This window comes from Entelurus aequoreus, linkage group LG17 (assembly GCF_033978785.1).
Source record: "Entelurus aequoreus isolate RoL-2023_Sb linkage group LG17, RoL_Eaeq_v1.1, whole genome shotgun sequence".
Lineage (NCBI taxonomy): Eukaryota > Metazoa > Chordata > Actinopteri > Syngnathiformes > Syngnathidae > Entelurus > Entelurus aequoreus.
Window position 1 is genome coordinate 13992626 of NC_084747.1, and position 21087 is coordinate 14013712.

Below are 21087 nucleotides of genomic sequence, written 5' to 3' on the forward strand. Positions count from 1 at the left end.
GCGGAAGAGCGATTGTCAGCCTGACATTGATGTGTCTCTGAGAACTGAACACATTTTTATAACTTATAACAAAATATGTTTATACAGTAACCTGCTCACATGAGTCACATTACAGCAGGGGTGTCAAACTCATTTTAGCTCAGGGGCCGCATGGAGGAAAATCTATTTCCACGTGGGCGGGACGGGTAAAATCATGGCAAGATAACTTAAAAATATGACTATGACAACTTCAGATTATTTTCTTTATTTTACTTTGGCCAAAAATAGAACGAGCACGTTCTGAAAATGTACATATCACAAATAATCCACTTGACAAAATACTTCAAGTTAGTTAATCCTGTGCTAACTCAACAAACCATACAAACTGAGGTAGAAACTATTCAAGAGTGTTGAGTTACTTCCTGTCTTCTAGACATAATGTGTATTGATAGAAAAATAAAAGCAGTGCAATGTGTGAACAATTTCAACAAAGCACAAATAAAAAGTTAAAAGACTGACAGTATTGCAGTAAATCACACACTGTTCACTTTCTTTACATTTTCACAGAACTATATCAGTGTGCAGTGTCTCATGCTGCATTTTAAGTGGGGTTACTGATTGCTTATTTTACTCCTGTTTTACGTTGGGTGGAGGGGGAGGAGTCACAGTCCCGCTTTAACGTGTACCTCTTGCTTAGTATACTTGCTCGCCCCGGTATAAACTATTTGCTTGCCTAACAGAATTGCTATTGCGACATCCAGTGGACACAATTAGAACAGCAGTTTATTTCATTAAAAAAATGCAGCTAAATTTTACACTTCGCAAACTCATCTCGCGGGCCGGATTGAACCTGTTATGCCCAAATGTCGAGGGAAGTGGGGGTTGGGTTGTGGGTGTTGGGGGTTAATTGTTCATATGTCTCTGATTTGCACATCAATCAGAGTAAATGTTGGCAGTTTGTTATGCAAACAGTTACCCAGCATCCCAACGTCAGTTTTGATACATCTCAACTTTGCAGTGAAAAAGGGTGTAGTGCAGGTTTTTGAGCGTGCACAAACTTGACACATGAGGCCCCAGGTCCCTGGACTGAAGAAGGAGTAACCAAGCACTTGAAGCATCATCTATCTTACTGTTCAGGAAGGTTTCAGATACAGAGAAGACATGGGGTCATGAGTGGATAAGATTATGCTCCAAATGATCCAAGTTTGTATGAATACCTCAGATATTTGTGAAAGAAGCAGTGAGGAGGTCCTGGGTAGGGTGGATGTCACCAAATATGAACAACATACCACAAACTAAACAGCTAATTGGTTATTTTCCCTTGTGTGTTCTTATGTGTTTTACTGCGTCTGCTTTATATGTGAACCTTTTACAGCACACTGAACAACTAAATGGTTTTTCTCCAGCGTGTGTTCTCATGTGTCGCCACAAAGAGCTGTTATAAGGAAAGGTTTTACCACAAACTGAACAATTAAATGGTCTTAGTCCAGTGTGTGTTCTCATGTGTTGAGTCAAAAGGCTTTTAAAAGAAAAGCTTTTGCCACAAACTGAACACTTACATGGCTTTTCACCTGTGTGTGTTCTCATGTGTTCAATCAAAGTGTTCTTAACAGACAAGCTTTTGCCACAAACTGAACAAGAAAAGGGTTTTTCACCTGTGTGAGTTCTCATGTGTTGAGTCAAACAGCTTTTTTGAGAAAAGCTGTTGCCACAAACTGAACAATTAAATGGTTTTTCACCTGTGTGTGTTCTCATGTGTTCAGTCAAAGGGCTATTTCGAGAAAAGCTTTTGCCACAAACTAAACAATTAAATGGTTTTTCACCTGTGTGTGTTCTCATGTGTTCAGTCAAAGGGCTATTTCGAGAAAAGCTTTTGCCACAAACTGAACAACTAACGGGTTTTTCACCTGTGTGTGTTCTCATGTGTTGAGTCAAATGGATATTTCGAGAAAAGCTTTTGCCACAAACTGAACAATTAAATGGTTTTTCACCTGTGTGTGTTCTCATGTGTTGAGTCAAATGGCTATTTTGAAAAAAGCTGTTGCCACAAACGGAACAAGTAAATGTTTTTTCACCTGTGTGTGTTCTCATGTGTCGAGTCAAATGGCTCTTTTGAGTAAAACTTTCAGCACAAACTGAACAGCTCAAACATGTTTTACCTCTCTTCTTTGTAGAGCATTCAGAGTGTTTGTTGTCAGTGTGAGTCCTCATATCACCTTCACAGTCTTTATCGCTGCTCAAAGGTTCTTCAACCTCGTCTTCAGCCTCACTATCTGATAGTGGAGCTGAGAGGTTGTCTACTTGAGGTTTCTCTTCATCATCTTCAGTCTTCACAGAGAGAATACTCAGTGGAAACTTGGTGTAATCAGCTTCCTCTCGTCCTAGAAGACACTCTCCCTCCTGAGTGATGCAGAGTTCCTCCTCTTCCTTTTTAATGCAGGGTGGTTGTGGAGTCTCCTGCTTCAAAGTGGAGCTCCCCCCTAACTGAGGGGAAACTTCTTCTGGATTACCCATCAGCTGCTGGACGTCTGCAAGACACAAACAACAAAAACACACTTTCTTCTATGTACTGTATGTGTGTGTAGTAGGGTTGTACAGTATACTGCTACTAATAAAGTATTGTGCTACTAATCAATTGAAATCGGTACTATAGCACCTTTGAAAAGTATCGGTACCGTTCTTTCATCTGAATGCCACTGTGCGGCGGTGACTACCTCCAGGGCCCATGTTTTGTCGGGGGTAACACTGGGCCCAAAAAGCTCTGCTCTTTGGTCGGAAGGACGAGACCGTTGATTAGTTACAACTTGCTCACTTTATTTATTATTTCCACAGGGCACAACCGGATATCCACCATGCTATTAACACTCCTGCACATGCTACCACTACCTCTCCTTACTCGCCCGCTCACTCACTGACGTCACTCAGACAACACGTTGACATTCTCACAAACACACATACTACTCTCATAAGTTAACCAGCTCCCCTGCTGTGCACATGTAGATACGTAGAACTTGATGCCAAATATTAGCACAGTTAAAACTGCCCAATTAGCAGTCAACTAATGCAAGTGTAATGACTACATTTTGTAACAAATTCCTACCATTTGTGTTTTGTCTTTAATAAATGTGTTTTACCTGCTACATGGCTTATCTGTGTACATGTATTCAGTTTTGTTTTTAGTACTTAATTATTAATTGTATTTTTCTTAAAGCACAGACCAGGAGTGGCAACCATAAAGCATGAAAAATTTAATATAATGTCAGTAAAACTTTATGTTCCATTCTAATCTAATCCTTGATTATAGCAGACTATATGTAATATGGAAAATTGTAAATTGTGAGGTAAATGAGGATGGTGTTCTGCTGACCTCGACTGCGGATGTCTTGGAGGAGGGAATACTTCAAAGACCTCCTCAATCCCACCAACATGTCTTCCTATGAGGGAGCAGTGCCTGGAGAATCTGTGGTGGGCTCTCCTATTTCTGGGGCTGAGGTTGCTGAGGTAGTTAAAAAGCTCCTTGGTGGCAAGGCCCCGGGTGTGGATGAGATCTGCCTGGAGTTCCTTAAGGCTCTGGATGCTGTGGGGCTGTCTTGGTTGACAAGACTCTGCTACGTCGCGTGGACATCAAGGGCGGTACCTCTGGATTGGCAGACCGGGGTGGTAGTTCAACTCTTTAAGAAGGGGAACCGGAGGGTGTGTTCCAACTATCGTGGGATCACACTCCTCAGCCTTCCTGGTAAGGTCTATTCCGGTGTACTGGAGAGGAGGCTACGCCAGACAGTTGAACCTCGGATTTAGGAGAAACAGTGTGGTTTTCGTCCTGGTTGTGGAACTGTGGACCAGCTCTATACACTCGGGAGGGTCCTTGAGGGTGCATGGGAGTTTGCTCAACCAGTCTACATGTGCTTTGTGGACTTGGAGAAGGCATTCAACCGTGTCCCTCGGGAAGTCCTGTGGGGAGTGCTCAGAGAGTATGGGGTATCGGACTGTCTGATTGTGGCGGTCCGCTCCCTGTACAATCAGTGTCAGAGCTTGGTCCGCATTGCCGGCATTAAGTCAGACACGTTTCCAGTGAGGGTTGGACTCCGCCAAGGCTGCCCTTTGTCACCCATTCTGTTCATAACTTTTATGGACATAATTTGTAGGCGCAGTCAAGGCGTTGAGGGTATCCGGTTTGGTGGCTGCAGAATTAGGTGTCTGCTTTTTGCAGATGATGTGGTCCTGATGGCTTCATCTGGCCAGGATCTTCAGCTCTCACATCTGGCTAATGCGAGATCGCTCGCTCCTCATGGTGAAGAGGATAAGATGGACGAGGTGAGGCTGTGTGTAGCACAAAACACTGTGATGGATAGCTGCGCTCTATTGTTTACGGAAACGTGGCTAACGTCCTCAATCCCAGACGTTAGCATGGAGCTAACCGGTCACACTACACACAAGCAGGACAGAAACACAGAGGCTACCGGCAAGCGACGTGGGGGTGGATTGTTCACCTACCTAAACAACAACTGGACTTCAGATTCCAAGGAAGTAAACAGCCACTGTTCCCAAGATCTGAAATATATTACAGTTAAATGCTGACCCTTCCAACGAGCCAGGGAGCACTCTGCTGTCCTGATCACTAACGTGTATATAGCTCCCAATGCTAACGCTAGCACGGTGCTAGCTCTACTGCGCGATACAATCAGTACACAACAATATCCAGACGCAGTCCACATCATAGCGGGGGATTTCAATTATGCCGACCTGAAAAAGGTGCTCCCTAAACGACACCAGTACGTGAAGTGCGCTACAAGGGGAGCGAACACACTGGACAAAGTCTATTCCAACATCCATCCATCCATCTTCAACCGCTTATCCGGAATCGGGTCGCGGGGACAGCAGCTCCAGCAAAGACCCCCAGACTTCCCTCTCCAGAGCAACATTTGCGACTTCCTCCTGGGGAATTCCGAAGCGTTCCCAGGCCAGAGAGGAGATGTAATCCCCCCATCTGGTCCTTGGCCTGCCGCGGGGCCTCCTCCCAGTGGGACGTTATTCCAACATAAAAAATGGATATAGAGCCAAACAACTACCTCAACTAGGCAAGACTGACCACATGTCCCTGCTCCTGTTACCAGCTTACTTACCAATAAGGAGAAGTGCTCCTATCACAACCATAACGGTCAAAACAGCTGCAGGACTGCTTTGAAACAACAGACTGGTCAGTTTTTGAAAACTCAGACTTGGAGCAGTACACAGCAGCGGTCCCGGGGTACATCAAACACTGCATAGACACTGTCACAGTGGACAAGTGCATCCGGGTCCACCCCAACAGGAAGCCCTGGATAACAAAAGAAGTACAGGGCCTACTCAAAGAGAGAGACAGTGCCTTCAAAGCGCAGGACCAGGCACTCTACAGTGCTGCCAGAGCCAATCTGAAGAGAGGTATCAGAGAGGCAAAGCCGAGCACAGGAGGAGAATGGAAGACCACCTTCAGAGCAACAACACCAAGGAGGTATGGAAAGGAATACAACACATGACCAACTTCAGACCCAGTAACCCCTCGGCTGACGGCGACGCCTCTCGAGCAGGGGAGCTAAACGGCTTCTTCGCCCAATTCGAGAAAAAGACACCTGCGGCCGTCACAACACCCCCACCTAACACCCACAGCAGCCATACCCTTATACTGGAGGAGCATGAGGTGAGGCGCATGCTGAGGGCGGTGAACCCGAGGAAGGCTATGGGCCCAGATGGGGTCCCGAGACAGGTACTGAGGGACTGTGCAGACCAGCTGGCTGGGGTATTTACTAAGATCTTCACCCAGTCCCTCTCTCCGGCCATCATCCCATCAGGCCTGAAGACCTCCACAATAATCCCGGTGCCGAAGAAGAACTCCATCAGCTGCCTGAATGACTACCGTCCAATTGCACTTACACCTATAGCCATGAAGTGAGTGGAGAAGCTGGTACGGACCCAGTCCTCCCTCCCGAGCTCGACCCACACCAGTTTGCCTACAGAGCCAACAGGACTACAAAGGACGCCATCGCCACAGCCCTACACTCCTCTCTGGGTCACCTGGAGACGGGGGAGCTACGTGCGGCTGCTTTTTGTGGATTATACTTCGGCATTTAACATTATAATACCTGACAGACTGGTATCCAAACTGTCAGACCTGGGTCTATCGAACTCCATCTGCATGTGGATTAAAGACTTCTTATCCAACCGCCCCCAGAGGGTGCAGTGCCGCCACATGTCATCGAGCCTATACATCAGTACCGGCTCTCCACAAGGCTGCGTGCTGAGCCCCCTACCCTACTCCCTCTACACGTATGACTGCACACCTGCCTACTCCAGCAACTCCGTCATCAAATTTGCGGATGACACCACCGTAGTGGGGCTCACCTCGGGGGGAGACGAGGCTGCATATCGGGACGAGGTGGAGAAGCTGTCGGAGTGGTGCACAGTAAACAACCTGGCCCCGAACACCTCCAAGACCAAGGAGCTGATCATAGACTCCAGGAGGAAATAAACGGACATCCTGCAGCTGGTCATCAGCGGTGACTGCGTGAGGAAGGCCTCAGACTTCCGCTTCCTGGGAGTCCACCTGGACGACGACCTAACCTGAAGCACCAACACCATGGCTACCATCAAGAAGGCACACCAGAAACTGCACTTCCTGAGAATACTCAGGAACAACCACCTCTCACAGGAACTGCTGGTGTCCTTCTACCGGTGCTCTATTGAGAGCATCCTGACCTACTGCATCTGCGTGTGGTTCGGCAGCTGCACGGCCGCAGAGAGAAAGGCGCTCCAGAGGTTCGTAAACACCGCCCAGAAGATCATCGGATGCCCCCTCCCCTCCCTGGCTGACCTGTGCAGCTCCCGCTGTCTCAGGAAAGCACAGAGCATCCTGACCGACCCATTCCACCTAGAACTGCTACCCTCGGGCAGATGCTATAGGGTGCTAAAAGCGGGCACAAATAGACTAAAAAACAGTTTTTACCCAAGAGCCATAGAAGCATTAAACAGGCCCCGAGTGAGCACAATATGTCCGTCATTTCCTCATGAGTCATGTCTTTTTATTTTTCGGATTATAATGTGCAATAATGGTGTATGTGTATATGTATATATATATATATGCATATGTATGGATATATGCATATGTGTGGAAATATACATATATATATATATAGATACATATCTTCTTTCTTATCTTTTTTACTATTTATATTACTAAATTATTGTATGCACCTTAGGGGATCTGCTCCAATTGTGTTGTTCTTTGAACCGGTTCACTGTAATAATGACAATAAAACTATTTTAAATGGGTTTTACTTGTATAGCACTTTTTTTTTTTTCTACCTTTTTTTAAGGAACTCAAAGCACTTTGACTATTTCATTCTATTCTATTTTAAGTGGGGTTACTGATTGGTTATTTTACTCCTGTTTCACGTTGGATGGAGGGGGAGGAGTCACAGCCCCGCTTTACCGTGTACCTCTTGCTTGGTATACTTGCTCGCCCCAGTATAAACTACTTGCTTGCCTAGCAGAATTGCTATTGCGACATCCAGTGGACACAATTAGAACAGCAGTTTCTTTCATTAAAAAATGCTGCTGAATTTTACACTTTGCAAACTCATCTCACGGGCCGGATTGAACCTGTTATGCCCGAATGTCGAGGGAGGTGGGGGTTGGGTTGTGGGTGTTGGGGGTTAATTGTTCATATGTCTCTGATTTGCACATCAATCAGTCTGAGGAGTAAAAGTTGGCACTTGGTTATGCAAACAGTTACCCAGCATCACAATGTCAGTTTTGATACATCTCAACTTTGCAGTGAAAAAGGGTGTAGTGCAGGTTTTTGAGCATGCACAAACTTGACACATGAGGCCCCAGGTCCCTGGACTAAAGAAGGAGTAACCAAGCACAGGCCATGAAGCTTTTCAGGTGGAATTCTTTCCCATTCTTGCTTGATGCACAGCTTAAGTTGTTCAACAGTTCGGGGTCTCCGTTGTGGTATTTTAGGCTTCATAATGCGCCACACATTTTCAATGGGAGATAGGTCTGGACTACAGGCAGGCCAGTCTAGTACGCACTCTTTTACTACAAAGCCACGCTGTTATAACACGTGGCTTTGCATTGTCTTGCTGAAATAAGCAGGGGCGTCCATGTTAACGTTGCTTGGATGGCAACATATGTTGCTCCAAAACCTGTATGTACCTTTCAGCATTAAAGGCCTACTGAAATGATTTTTATTTATTTAAACGGGGATAGCAGATCCATTCTATGTGTCATACTTGATCATTTCGTGATATTGCCATATTTTGCTGAAAGGATTTAGTAGAGAACAAGGACGATAAAGTTCGCAACTTTTGGTCGCTGATAAAAAAAAGCCTTGCCTATACCGGAAGTAATGTGACGTCACAGGAGGAAGGATTCCTCACATTTCCCCATGGTTTACAATAGAGCGAGAGAGATTCGGACCGAGAAAGCGACGATTACCCCATTAATTTGAGCGAGGATGAAAGATTCGTGGATGAGGAACGTTAGCGTGAAGGACTCATTGGATTCCACACTCTCTCCTTTTTCTATTGTGGATCACGGATTTGTATTTTAAACCACCTCGGATACTATATCCTCTTGAAAATGAGAGTCGAGAACGCGAAATGGACATTCAGTGCCTTTTATCTCCACGACAATACATCGGTGACACACTTGATAGCATCAGGCTCAAATGCAGATAGAAACAAAATTTAAAAAAACTCTGACTGGAAGGATAGACAGAAGATCAACAATACTATTAAACCATGAACATGTAAATACACGGTTAATAAATTCCAGCCTGGCAAAGCTTAACAATGCTGTTGCTAACAATGCCATTGAAGCTAACTTAGCTACGGAGCGGCGGCGGGCGTTGTAGCTTTCGACGACACCCCGGCCGCCATCAGAGTCGGCAAGAAACATATATTTCCCCAAAGTTACGTACGTGACATGCACATAGCGACACGCACGTACGGGCAAGTGATCAAATGTTTGGAAGCCAAAGCTGTACTCACAGTAGAGCGTCTGCTATCCAGCTCAAACACAACACAACCTTGGTTGTGTTGCTGTAGTCCGCCGCTAATACACCGATACCACCTACAACTTTCTTCTTTGCAGTCTTCATTGTCCATTAAACAAATTGCAAAAGATTCACCAACACAGATGTCCAGAATACTGTGGAATTTTTCGATGAAAACAGAGCAGTTTGTATGGTGACACATTGGGTACGAATACTTCCGTTGCCGTCATGACGTCACGCGCATACGTCATCATTAATAGACGTTTTCAAGCGGAAGTTTCCCGGGAAATTTCAAATTGCACCTTATAAGTTAACCCGGCCGTATTGGCATGTGTTGCAATGTTAAGATTTCATCATTGATGTATAAACTATCAGACTGCGTGGTCGGTAGTAGTGGCTTTCAGTAGGCCTTTAATGGTGCCTTTCACAGATGTGTAAGTTACCCATGCCTTGGGCACTAATACACCCCCATACCATCACAGATGCTGGATTTTCAACTTTGCACCAAGAACAATCCGGATGGTTCTTTTCCTCTTTGTTTGACGTCCAGTTTTCAAAACAGATTTGAAATGTGGACTCATCAGACCACAGAACACTTTTACACTTTGTATCAGTCCATCTTAGATGAGCTCGGGCCCAGCGAAGCGGTGGCGTTTCTGGGTGTTGTTGATAAATGGCTTTTGCTGTGCATAGTAGAGTTTTAACTTGCACTTACCGACTGTACTTACAACTGTAGTTACTGACAGTGGTTTTCTGAAGTGTTCCTGAGCCCATGTGGTGATATCCTTTACACACTGATGTCAGTTTTTGATGCAGTACCGCCTGAAGGATCCAAGGTCACGGGCATTCAATGTTACGTGCAGTGATTTCTCCAGATTCTTTGAACCTTTTGATGATATTATAGACCTGAGATGGTGAAATCCCTAAATTCTCTGCAATAGCTGGTTGAGCAATGTTGTTCCTAAACTGTTGGACAATTTGCTCACATATTTGTTGTCAAAGTGGTGACCCTCCCCCCATCCTTGTTTGTGAATGACTGAGCATTTCATGGAAGCTGCTTTTATACCCAATCATGGCACCCACCTGTTCCCAATTAGCCTGTTCACCTGTGGGATTTGTTTGCCACTTGTGCCAACTTTTTTGAAACATGTTGCAGGCATCAAATTCCAAATGAGCTAATATTTTCAAAAAATAACAAAGTTTTCCAGTTTGAAGGTTAAATATCTTGTCTTTGCAGTCTATTCAATTGAATATAGATTGAAAGGAATTTGCAAATCATCGTATTCCGTTTTTATTTATCATTTACACATCGTGCCAACTTCACTGCTTTTGGGGTTAGTAGATACGTAGACGCGCACACAGCTGCTTGGCTTGATGCCAAATATTAGCACAGTTAAAACTGCCCAATTAGCAGTCAACTAATGCAAGTGAAATGACTACATATTGTAACAAATTCTTAACATTTGTGTTTTGTCTTTAATAAATGTGTTTTACCTGCTATATGGCTTATCTGTGTACATGTATTCATAGTTTAGTTTTTAGTACTTAATTAATAATTGTATTTTTCTTAAAGCACAGACCAGGAGTGGCAACCATAAATTAAGAATAACTTTATATAATGTCAGCAAAACGTTCTGTTCTATTCTAATCTAATCCTTGATTATAGCAGACTATATGCAATATGGAAAATTGCTCTTTGAGTGCAACAAGAAAAGCCGAATGTGTTTAATGCCTTTTAATTTATATTTTAACCTTGTAAAATGTTTCTTTGACTGTGAGTGTTTAATGTAGTGTAAGATGTTCTGTTAAAATGAAGCCATTATTGAAATTGTTCAAGTTCTAGACTAGTTCAAGTGGCTGACGTCTTTGCGTCGTCCTCCCGACAACATTTAAGTTTTTTATTTATTAAAGTACTAATTTGCATCGTAAATGCAAAGTTTTTGCACGCAACAGTGAGATATAACAGAGATGCACTTCTGGACATCGGAAAAGCCCACCATGAGCTCACTTACAGTCTGACGGACTTCAACTTTCTGCTACGACGAGAGCCAGCTAACCACAAAACAACAACAACAAGGCGGCGGGGCAAGAGAGCGGGGCTACATGCTAGGCTAAAGGCTAGAGCTACACGACCACCACTACCTAGCCTGCTGCTAGCTAACGTGTGCTCGCTCGACAACAAGCTGGATGAGCTGAGAACCAGGATTACATCCCAGCGTGAACTGAGAGAATGCTGTGCTCTTATTTTCACGGAAACCTGGCTTTCGGACAACATCCCAGACTCTGCTATCCAGCTAGCAACGCACTCAGTCTACCGTGGAGACCGGACAAAGGCTTCAAGAAAGGCGAGAGGCGGCGGCGTCTGTGTTTACGTGAGTAACCGCTGGCGCTCGGACGTACAGGTGGTTGAAAGACACTGCTCGGACAACATTGAATTTTTGATGGTGAAATGCAGACCTTTTTATCTGCCAAGGGAGTTCAGTGCAGTCTTTATACTGTCTGTTTACATCCCGCCACAGGCGGACTCAACAACAGCGCTAAAGCTGCTGCATGACGTCATCAGTAAACATTCACGGTAGCTGGGGATTTTAACCACCGCAACCTAAAGAGTGTCCTCCCGAAATACCATCAGTTTGTGAACTTTCCTACGAGGGAAAAAAACATTTTGGACCAAGTATATTGCAACGTGAGGGGAGCCTACAAGGCTGTACCCAGACCACACTTTGGACTATCTGATCACATCTCAGCTTTTCTATATCCAGCGTACAGACAGCGCCTCAAGCAAGCCCCCCCCAGTGAGTAAAACTGTTAAAGTGTGGAATGAAGACACTGAACTAGTGCTTCAGGACTGCTTTGGGAGTACAGACTGGGACATGTTCAAAACTGCTGCTCAGAGGGATGACGGTACTGTGGACATAGAGGAATATGCTTCCAGTGTAACTGGCTACATCAGCACATGTGTGGAAAACATTGTGCCCACAAAACAATACAAAATATACCCAAACCAAAAACCCTGGATTAACTGTGATGTTCGGTCCAAGCTACATGCCCGCTCCACTGCATTTGTCTCAGGCAACGCTGAGGACTACAAGAAGGCCAGATATGACCTGCGTAAATCCATCAGCGAGGCCAAGGGACAATACAGACTAAAGCTGGAGGGATTCTACTCCACCGCAGATTCCCGACGCATGTGGCAAGGCCTGCAACACATCACAGACTACAAGCAGGGGAGCAGGGGGGTCACAAACAGCCAACGCTCACTGCCAGATGAGCTGAATGAGTTGCACGCCCGCTTCGAGGTCCTCAACACCAACCAACAGAGAGGGGTTCTGACCACGGAGCGCAGGCAGGACCCACCACTCACTGTGACAACAGCAGAGGTACGTACAGTTCTGAGGAGAACAAACCCACGGAAGTCAGCCGGCCCAGACAACATCCCTGGCCAGGCCCTCAGGGTGTGTTCATCAGAGCTGGCTGACGTACTTGCTGACATATACAACTTGTCACTAGCACAAGCTGTTGTGCCCACCTGCTTCAAGACCACCACCATCGTGCCCTTGCCAAAGAAAAACACTGTGACCTGTCTGAATGACTATCGCCCTGTTGCACTCACCCCAATAGTGATGAAGTGCTTCGAGAGGATAGTCATGTCAAATATCAAGAAGACCATCCCAGACACACTGGACCCTCTACAGTTTGCCTATCGGCAGAACCGGTCCACTAAGGATGCAGTCAACACCGTCATCCACACCACCCTCACCCACTTAGAGGGCAAAGGACACCTATGCCAGGCTATTATTCATCGACTACAGCTCTGCTTTTAACACGGTCATCCCACAAAAACTCACTGCTAAACTCCTCACTGTTGGTCTGACACCGGCTCTCTGTGACTGGGTCCTGAACTTTCTCACAAACCGTCCCCAGTCAGTCAGACTGGGCAACCAGACATGAGGCACAAAGGTTCTAAGCACAGAGACCCCCCAAAGGCTGCGTGCTGAGCCCCCTATTGTACACCCTCTTCACACACGACTGTGTGGCCTCCCAGAACAACACCAGTATCATCAAGTTTGCAGATGATACTACGGTCGTCGGACTGATCACCGGGGAAGCTGAGGCAGCGTACAGAAGGGAGGTAGCGGAACTGGTGGCCTGGTGTCAGGATAATAATCTCTACTTGAACACAGACAAGACCAAGGAGATGATTATTGACCCACGGAGAAGGAGTGCACAGTACACACATCTGTACATAGGGGGGACAAAGGTGGACAGGGTGAAAACCTTTAAATTCCTCGGGACCCACATCAGCGAGGACCTCACCTGGGATCACAACACCCAACAAACAATAAAGAAAGCCCAGCAGCGACTGTACTTCCTAAGAAGGCTGAGAAAATTTGGCACGCCACCCAAAATCCTCAGCAACTTCTATAGAAGTACGGTTGAGAGTGTCCTTACCAGCTCAATCACGGTCTGGTATGGAAACTGCACTGCTAAGGACAGGAAGGCACTCCAGCGAGTGATTAAAACCGCTCAGTACATATCAGGAGCAGCCTTCCCCTCACTACAGGACATGTACTCTACCAGGGCCACCTGGAGAGCACACAACATCATAAAGGACAGTACACACCCCCAGCACAGTCTCCTCAGCCTCCTACCATCAGGCAGACGATACAGGAGCCTGAAATCCAGGACTGCGAGACTGACACAGTTTCTACCCACAGGCCATCAGGCTTGTGAATGCTAACTTGTGAATGCTAGCTCCCCCCCTCCCCCCGTTTTACTTTTGTCTTTTTGAACAAAAGACAGCTACCATGACCACCCCCGAACTGTGAACCATCACTGTAGACACTTTACACCTTTGATCACTAAAGACACTTTAACTGCTGCTGTGACCAAATGTCACCTCCATATTTATACTGTTGACTGTCAATCAGAATGTGCAATAATGTTATGTTACTTACTGTGCCTTGTATATACATTTTTATTTTATTTTATTTTTAGCTAAGTACCGTGTGACTTGTTGAAGGGTGGACTAGCAAAGTAAGATTTTCATTGTACGGCAAACTGTCTGTTTAACTGTGCATATGACAATAAACAATCTTGAATCTTGAAGTTCCTCTTATTTGCAAAAGTATCTATACATTTAGTACCGGTACTAAATTATTGGTATGGGGACAACCCTAGTGTGTAGTGTTTCATGGCCATTCATTTAGTGCCTTACCAGAATGATGGATCAATGTTTACATGACTTGTCATAAACTCAGAAAAGTTCAGCTACAATCACAGAAAGTAGAAAACATCTGCTTCGATGGACATTAGGATACTATAAACTAACAGTGGGGAAAAAGTCAATATTGAAATACATCGCAAAACTAAAAAAGATGATATCTATCTCAAATAAGTCTGTAGTTAAGAAGTAGAGAACTTGTTTTAGATATTAAATGCAAGCAATGTGATCCACTTTCTGTACAACTGCAATGATCATTTTATTTACTTTGTTTTTGACACAGTTTGCCCAATAAATATTTACTGTCATCAAGTATACATTTATATAACATTAATTTTAAGTAGTTTTTTGAATTTTTCAGTGACTCCATGTCACAATATTACAATAGACTATTGTATCGTGACTCAAGTACCGTGATACATAGTTTATCGTGAAGTCCTTTCCAATACCTCGTCTAGGGCTGGACATTTATGGCAAAACATAATAAGAACGATTATTTTGAGGGATTTTGGAATCACGATAAATAACTAAATTATTTATTAATTTGAAAATGTAAAAACAGTATCACCAAAACTAAATTTTAAACATAATCTAAAAGAACAACCAGATATACATTAGTAACAAATAAATAACACGTAAAATAAAAATCATAGTAACAATAAATTAAAATGACTATAGCAATATTAAAAACTAATCTAATTCAGGTTTTCTGTTTAAATTTTTCTGAATTCCGTTTCTTGAATATTCGTGTCACACCCTGGTGAAAGTTGTCTTTTCGAATTTGGGGCTTTGTTTAATTTCAGGCACATTTTTAACATAAACTATCTTGTTATTAAAACATATCATACCATACCACCACCAAAGGAATTCAACACAACTTTTTTAGAAAAACAAAAAAGATAGGAACTATAAATAAATACAAATATTTAAAAAGGCTCAGATGTTTGTAACTTAGACTTGCATTATTTCATCTCCTCTGATGTGAACTCCACTGCCTTCTTCAAGCTAACAATCATGGCGGCTCTTTCTTTACATTCTTCAACAAGGTCGGCTAATTTCGTCTTTAAGGCCTTGAAATTCAAATAGCTTTCAAATGACAAAACTTCAAGTCACTCACCTTCATTTTTCGTCTTTATCTCCGTTGGTGATTTGCTGGAAGTTGGTGGCGCTGATTCTCTTTCATGTTCTCTTTTAGCGGACGTCGCCATCTTAGCATAGCAGTAGTCGTCCATCTTCTATCACGTCTTCAATCTTCACTTCAGATATCGCTCCAAACTCAATGCACGTTTCGTGGCTTTGGAAAATACCAATTGAGATATTTGTTGCTATATTTGCTGTGAATCATGACTTTAAGATCGTGAATTCGAAGAATTTCCGAACAACCATAGCATGCGGTCTTCTCTTTTTGCTCGGCTTCACGTACATTTGCGCATGCGCTAGAAGCCCGCCACTTCCGTTTCCTACTCCACAGCAGTTGTTTTTCAAAATAAAGGCATTTTAATCTTGTTTAAAAACAATGGTTAGCAAAAGTATCTAACATCAAATAATCTACAACTACTCTTTGAAAATAAAAAATATATATATACAAGCACGTGCACAGACTTTTTCTATGGCTGTTGTTCAAACCAGAAAAAGGGCAAACATCGAAGAAGAAAAATCATACATTTTAAATACTACAAGAAAAACAAGAAATATTGTTCAATCCACTTAGTCATTTTAGTTAAAAACCTTTAGAAAGTCAAATGATTACTCTGAATAAAGAAGAAAAGCACTAAGAGTGTAGATCTCCACCAGGACCAATCCTATTGTTCACATGCTACTAAATTGTGTGCCATCTCATGTGTATCGTGTGCTGCTATGACAATAAACTTCCATGAATCCTGTAAAACACCAGACAATTAGTGTAGCTCCTTTCGATACATGGCAACACAGGAAAGTTATTTTTTGTAAAACGGGCGTTTATTGACTCCTTGCGCCCTAGGCAAGATTTTAGGTGGCGCCCCCCCACATCGGCAGTGAAGTGTATATACTCACAAGAAACCGAATAGCTTTGTCTTTGACCTTTTTTTTTTTACTTAAAGAAAGCAAATTAACAATCGGAATAGTTAACAAGATTTTAAAAAAATGAATAAATAAATGAATACACAAAATAAAAAATGAATACATGAAATACAATATTTTTTACATACATAAACACAAAATAAAACGTGTCAACAAGTTGCATAAAATAAATTACAAATACAATATAAATAAGGCACTGCACAAAACAAGATATCAAACCAGTATGACTTTAACAACTATATTACAAAAAAAGGGGATCCTACAGAGTTCTCTATTTGTGCTTTTTAATATTGCATTAACTAGAATGACTTACAAATGACTGTACACCACCCCCTCATCAACCTCACATCACCTGCTACAGCCTTACTCCATAGTCTTTCTTGCAGCAAAGTCATCTACAATTGTCATCATCATATGACAACTGATTTGAGACCACATGATTTATGCTTATGATGGAAAGTCCACTGAGACGTTCTTGCATCATAGTAGATCTCAGGTAGGTTTGAATGAGTTTGAGCTTAGAGAAGCTTCTTTCAGCAGCAGCCGCTGTAACAGGAAGAGTGGCAGAGATTCTCAGAGCAACGCACATGTTGGGGTAAATTTCTGCCAGCTTCTTCTCATGCAGGAAGGTCAAGAGTTCCATGTTTGTCATGTTCTTTGATGGCAATGGTGGGAAATTCTGCAATTCCATTGCAAGTTCTGTGCCATTAATGTCCAGCTGGCTGTCATGGGTCAGAGTAGTACTCAGGGGTTGGCACTGCGGTAGCAGCTCTTCTTTTTGTAAGTTGTGGAAATTGAGGAGTACTCCAAAATTGTCATTCACCTCTCCAAGGCTCTGAAATCTCTCATCAAGTGAAGAGATGGCTGTATCCACCACCACATTAAAAAATGTGGTTTCCATTTTTTTAAGTGCATCTTGTATGGGCTCATCTGGAGACTCATAACCGAAGTGCCTTTTGGTGGTTCTCAATCGCTTTTGTTTGAGTTCAGCCTCCACATTCATTTCTTCACACATCTCCTTTGCCGTTGTCTGTGAATCAGAAAATCCAGTGTTTCTGTAGCTGCTGAGGGAATCTTTGGTTTTCTTCAGCAAGTCGACAGCCACATCCAGCTGCATGGAGGGCGACTGCATGAGTTTACTCACATACTGGATCTTGCTGAGAATGTCATACCAGATGGCTGTACAAATGCAAAAACGATAGGATCCAATCTCCTCAGCCAAAGACTGGGCTTCAACTCTCACCACAGGGTCTGCAGTTGTTTCCCTCACCTCCAGAAGAGCCTCTCTGACTTGCCGAGCCTGATATCTGACTGCCTCAATGCTTTTTATCCTGCTTTCCCATCTGGTCTCAGCCCATGATTTCAAAGTGGTTTTAACATGTTTCAGGAGGACACCCCACCTATGGGTGGAGGCTGAGAAGAGTTTGAATAACTTTGCTAAATGCCCAAAGTAGCCAAGGGCATCTGGTGAGCTTTTTGCAGCATCAGCTACTACCAGATTTAAAGTGTGGGCACCACATGGGCATACTTGCCAACCTTGAGACCTCCAATATCGGGAGGGGGGGCGCCTTGGTCCGGGGCGGGGGGCGTGGTTAGGGGCGTGGTTAAGAGGAGAGTATATTTACAGCTAGAATTCACCAACTCAAGTATTTCATATATATATATATATATATATATATATATATATATATATATATATATTTTTTTTTTTTATATATATATATATATATATATAAATACTTGACTTTCAGTGAATTCTAGCTATATATATATTTTATTATATATATAAATAAAAGAAATACTTGAATTTTAGTGTTCATTTATTTACACACACACACACACACACACACACACACACACACACACACACACACACACACACACACACACACACACACACACACACACACACACACACACACACACACACACACACACACACACACACAACACTCATCTACTCATTGTTGTACTTGGAAGTACAATGCTTTGTTAAGGGTTGAATTGTCCATCCTCTTTCTATTCTCTGTCACTATTTTTCTAACCATGCTGAACACCCTCTCTGATGATGCATTGCTGTGTGGCACGCACAAAAGTGCTTTCATCAAATGCACGAGAGTGTGGAATCTTCCATCTCTCCCTAGCATGGCCCAAAACCGGTCAATCCTTGCTTCCTGGGGAAGATCTTCCCTGGCAAGCAATTGGTACTCCAGTACTTGTACCCGGAGGCTAGTCAGGTCCAATCGCAGCTGCGGCAGACTTTTTTTTTTTGAGGCGTGGCCTCCAGCTCCGGCTGAATACCGGGAGTTTGTCGGGAGAAAATCTCTGTCGGGAGGTTGTCGGGAGAGGCGCTGAATATCGGGATTCTCCCGCTAAAAACGGGAGGGTTTGCACATGGGACAAAAAAAGCTCTCGAGTTTAGCTGAAGCAACCTTGCCTGAACCCCTTTATTTTTTCCCTTCATGTTGGCCCCATTGTCATAAGACTGTCCTCTGCAGTCTTCAAAAGGAATGTTAAGCTCCTCTAACCGTTTTAGGATGAGAGTTGACAAATGATCTCCTGTTGATTCCTCTGCAACAAGAAAGCCCAGGAAATGCTCTTTAACTTGTGGTATGTCTTCTTGTGACACTATCCTGACTATGACAGAGAGCTGTTCCTTATGACTCAGATAAGGTGTGCAAGCTAAAATGATGGAGAAATACTTTGATGTTTTGATCTTTTCCACAATGCGTTTTATTATTCTTGAACTGATGGAGCCAATCAGTTCATTTTGGATTGTTTTTCCCAGATAATGTACGTGACTGCCAGCTCCCCTTTCTACTCTACCGACATGCTGCTTCATCACTGGATCACATTTGGCCATAAGCTCCACTTCTTTCAGAAAATTGCCATGGTCTGGTTTATTTAATGTGTCCGTGGAACCCCTGAATTTGAAAGCCATGTTTCTTTCAGCTAAGGACTGAATTATTGCCACCAAACGATGTAGAACTTCACGCCACCTTTTTCTCTCAGCCTCAGCAAGTGCCATCTCTTGTTTATCTATTGTGAGTCCTTTCGCAAAACGGACCTCCAAGTCCTTCCATGTTGCCATGTGAGCATTATGCTCCTGGCTTTCCTCATGGACCTTGAGCAAGTGGCTTGCATTTTTCCAGTCCTTCAGACCTTCCCTACTCAGTTTGTAATCTCTCTTGGAAAACATTTTGCAGCAGAAGCAGTGCAAGCTATCCTCTTTTTTCGAGTACATAAGCCAGGTTCTTCTCACCTTTTCCCCATTGATTAAGAGTCTGTTAAAATAATCATGCTGACACCTTCGTCCGTCTTTCTGTTTCGGGAATGTGAAGTCACTATCAATTACAAATGGACCTCTGTGAACTAACTCTGTTCGTACCTTTTCAGTTAAAGCCGAAGGCCAGTCAGCAGGGTCTATTGGTGCAGCAGGAGGAGCGCTTGATGCTGCTGCATCACTGCTGGGTTGTGCTGCTGAGGTGGAGGCAACAGGAGGAGCGCTTGATGCTGCTGCAAAACTGGTGGGTTGTGCTGCTGAGGTAGAGGCAACAGGAAGACCGCTTGATGCTGCTGCATCATGGCTGGGTTGTGCTGCTGATATGCTGCATCACTGGTGGGTTGTGCTGCTGAAGTGGAGGCAGCAGCGGTAGATGTGGTAGATGGCCCAGGGGTGGGATTTAGAAACTTCAACAGTGCATCTGAAGAGAGGAGTATGTGACACCATTGAGTATTACAGTCTAATAATAAAAACATATGATTCCAGGAATAAAACGAAATGATATAATATAGATGAAAAACCAAAAAGATATATGTATGGTTAACTGATATGCAAATTACATTAGATTCAATTTATTGTCATCATTAGTGACATGCTGAATAGCAGAATGCAAAGTAACAGTATAATATATTATATGAGAATGTTATGTTATGATTATCTTTAACCGAATCACAGCAGTGCTCAAATTAAAAAACAGCATTCCCTCTCATGTGATATTGCTTAATTAACATTCATGATGTGCACTTTAACAACTAGGCTTACAACTATACCTAATATATAAAGGGGTGGAAAAGTGACTATTACCTGCAAGGCAAACATTAGCTAACCAGAAGGCAATAACAACGTAAACAAAAAACACCTGCTTAAAAGATCTAATACAAATGTCCCTGAGGAATGTAAGGTGGGAGTACTGTAATTACCTAACGTTACATTATTATTTTCCATAACAATTTAGCCCCCTCCACAATATAAACCCGACGTTAAAGGCCTACTGAAACCCACTACTACCGACCACGCAGTCTGATAGTTTATATATCAATGATGAAATCTTAACATTATAACACATGCCAATACGGCCGGGTTAACTTATAAAGTGACATTTAAAATTTGCCGCTAAACTTCCGGTTCGAAACGCCTCTGCGGATGACGTATGCGCGTGACGTAGCCCGGCGAACACGGGTATGCCTTCCACATTGAAGCCAATACGAAATAGCTCTGTTTTCATTTCATAATTCCACAGTATTCTGGACATCTGTGTTCGTGAATCTGTTTCAATCATGTTCATTGCATTATGGAGAAGGAAGCCAAGCAAGCAAAGAAGAAAGTTGTCGGTGCGAAATGGACGTATTTTTCGAACGTAGTCAGCCACAACAGTACACAGCCGGCGCTTCTTTGTTTACATTCCCGAAAGATGCAGTCAAGATGGAAGAACTCGGATAACAGAGACTCTAACCAGGAGGACTTTTGATTTGGATACACAGACGCCTGTAGAGAACTGGGACAACA

General features: G+C 43.4%; 2 protein-coding genes across 2 annotated transcripts in view; both read right to left on the bottom strand.

The window, feature by feature from the left end:
- Nucleotides 1-260: 260 nt before the first annotated feature.
- Nucleotides 261-15678, bottom strand: LOC133632515 (zinc finger protein 501-like). The gene is made up of 2 exons (XM_062024981.1): nucleotides 15355-15678; nucleotides 261-2507 (listed from the first exon to the last, which is right to left on the bottom strand). The coding sequence occupies exons 1-2, from the start codon at nucleotides 15467-15469 to the stop codon at nucleotides 1291-1293; spliced, it is 1332 nt and encodes a 443-aa protein (XP_061880965.1). The 5' UTR covers nucleotides 15470-15678; the 3' UTR covers nucleotides 261-1290.
- Nucleotides 15679-18529: 2851 nt separating this feature from the next.
- The window catches only part of LOC133632476 (oocyte zinc finger protein XlCOF6.1-like), a 49560-nt gene continuing 47002 nt past the window's right edge, over nucleotides 18530-21087 (bottom strand). Inside the window, exon 3 of the mRNA XM_062024908.1 lies at nucleotides 18530-20002. Coding sequence (XP_061880892.1) covers nucleotides 19722-20002 — 281 coding nt within the window. The 3' untranslated portion in view covers nucleotides 18530-19721. The remainder of the gene's footprint in view (nucleotides 20003-21087) is intronic.

Bases quoted from the DNA above. Each gene is read 5' to 3' on its own strand.
- LOC133632515 (XM_062024981.1), bottom strand. From the start codon at position 15,469: ATGGACGACTACTGCTATGCTAAGATGGCGACGTCCGCTAAAAGAGAA. The intron at 2,508-15,354 runs GTGAGTGACTTG...TGTGTCTTGCAG, and splicing joins GATAAAGACGAAAAATGAAG to ACGTCCAGCAGCTGATGGGT.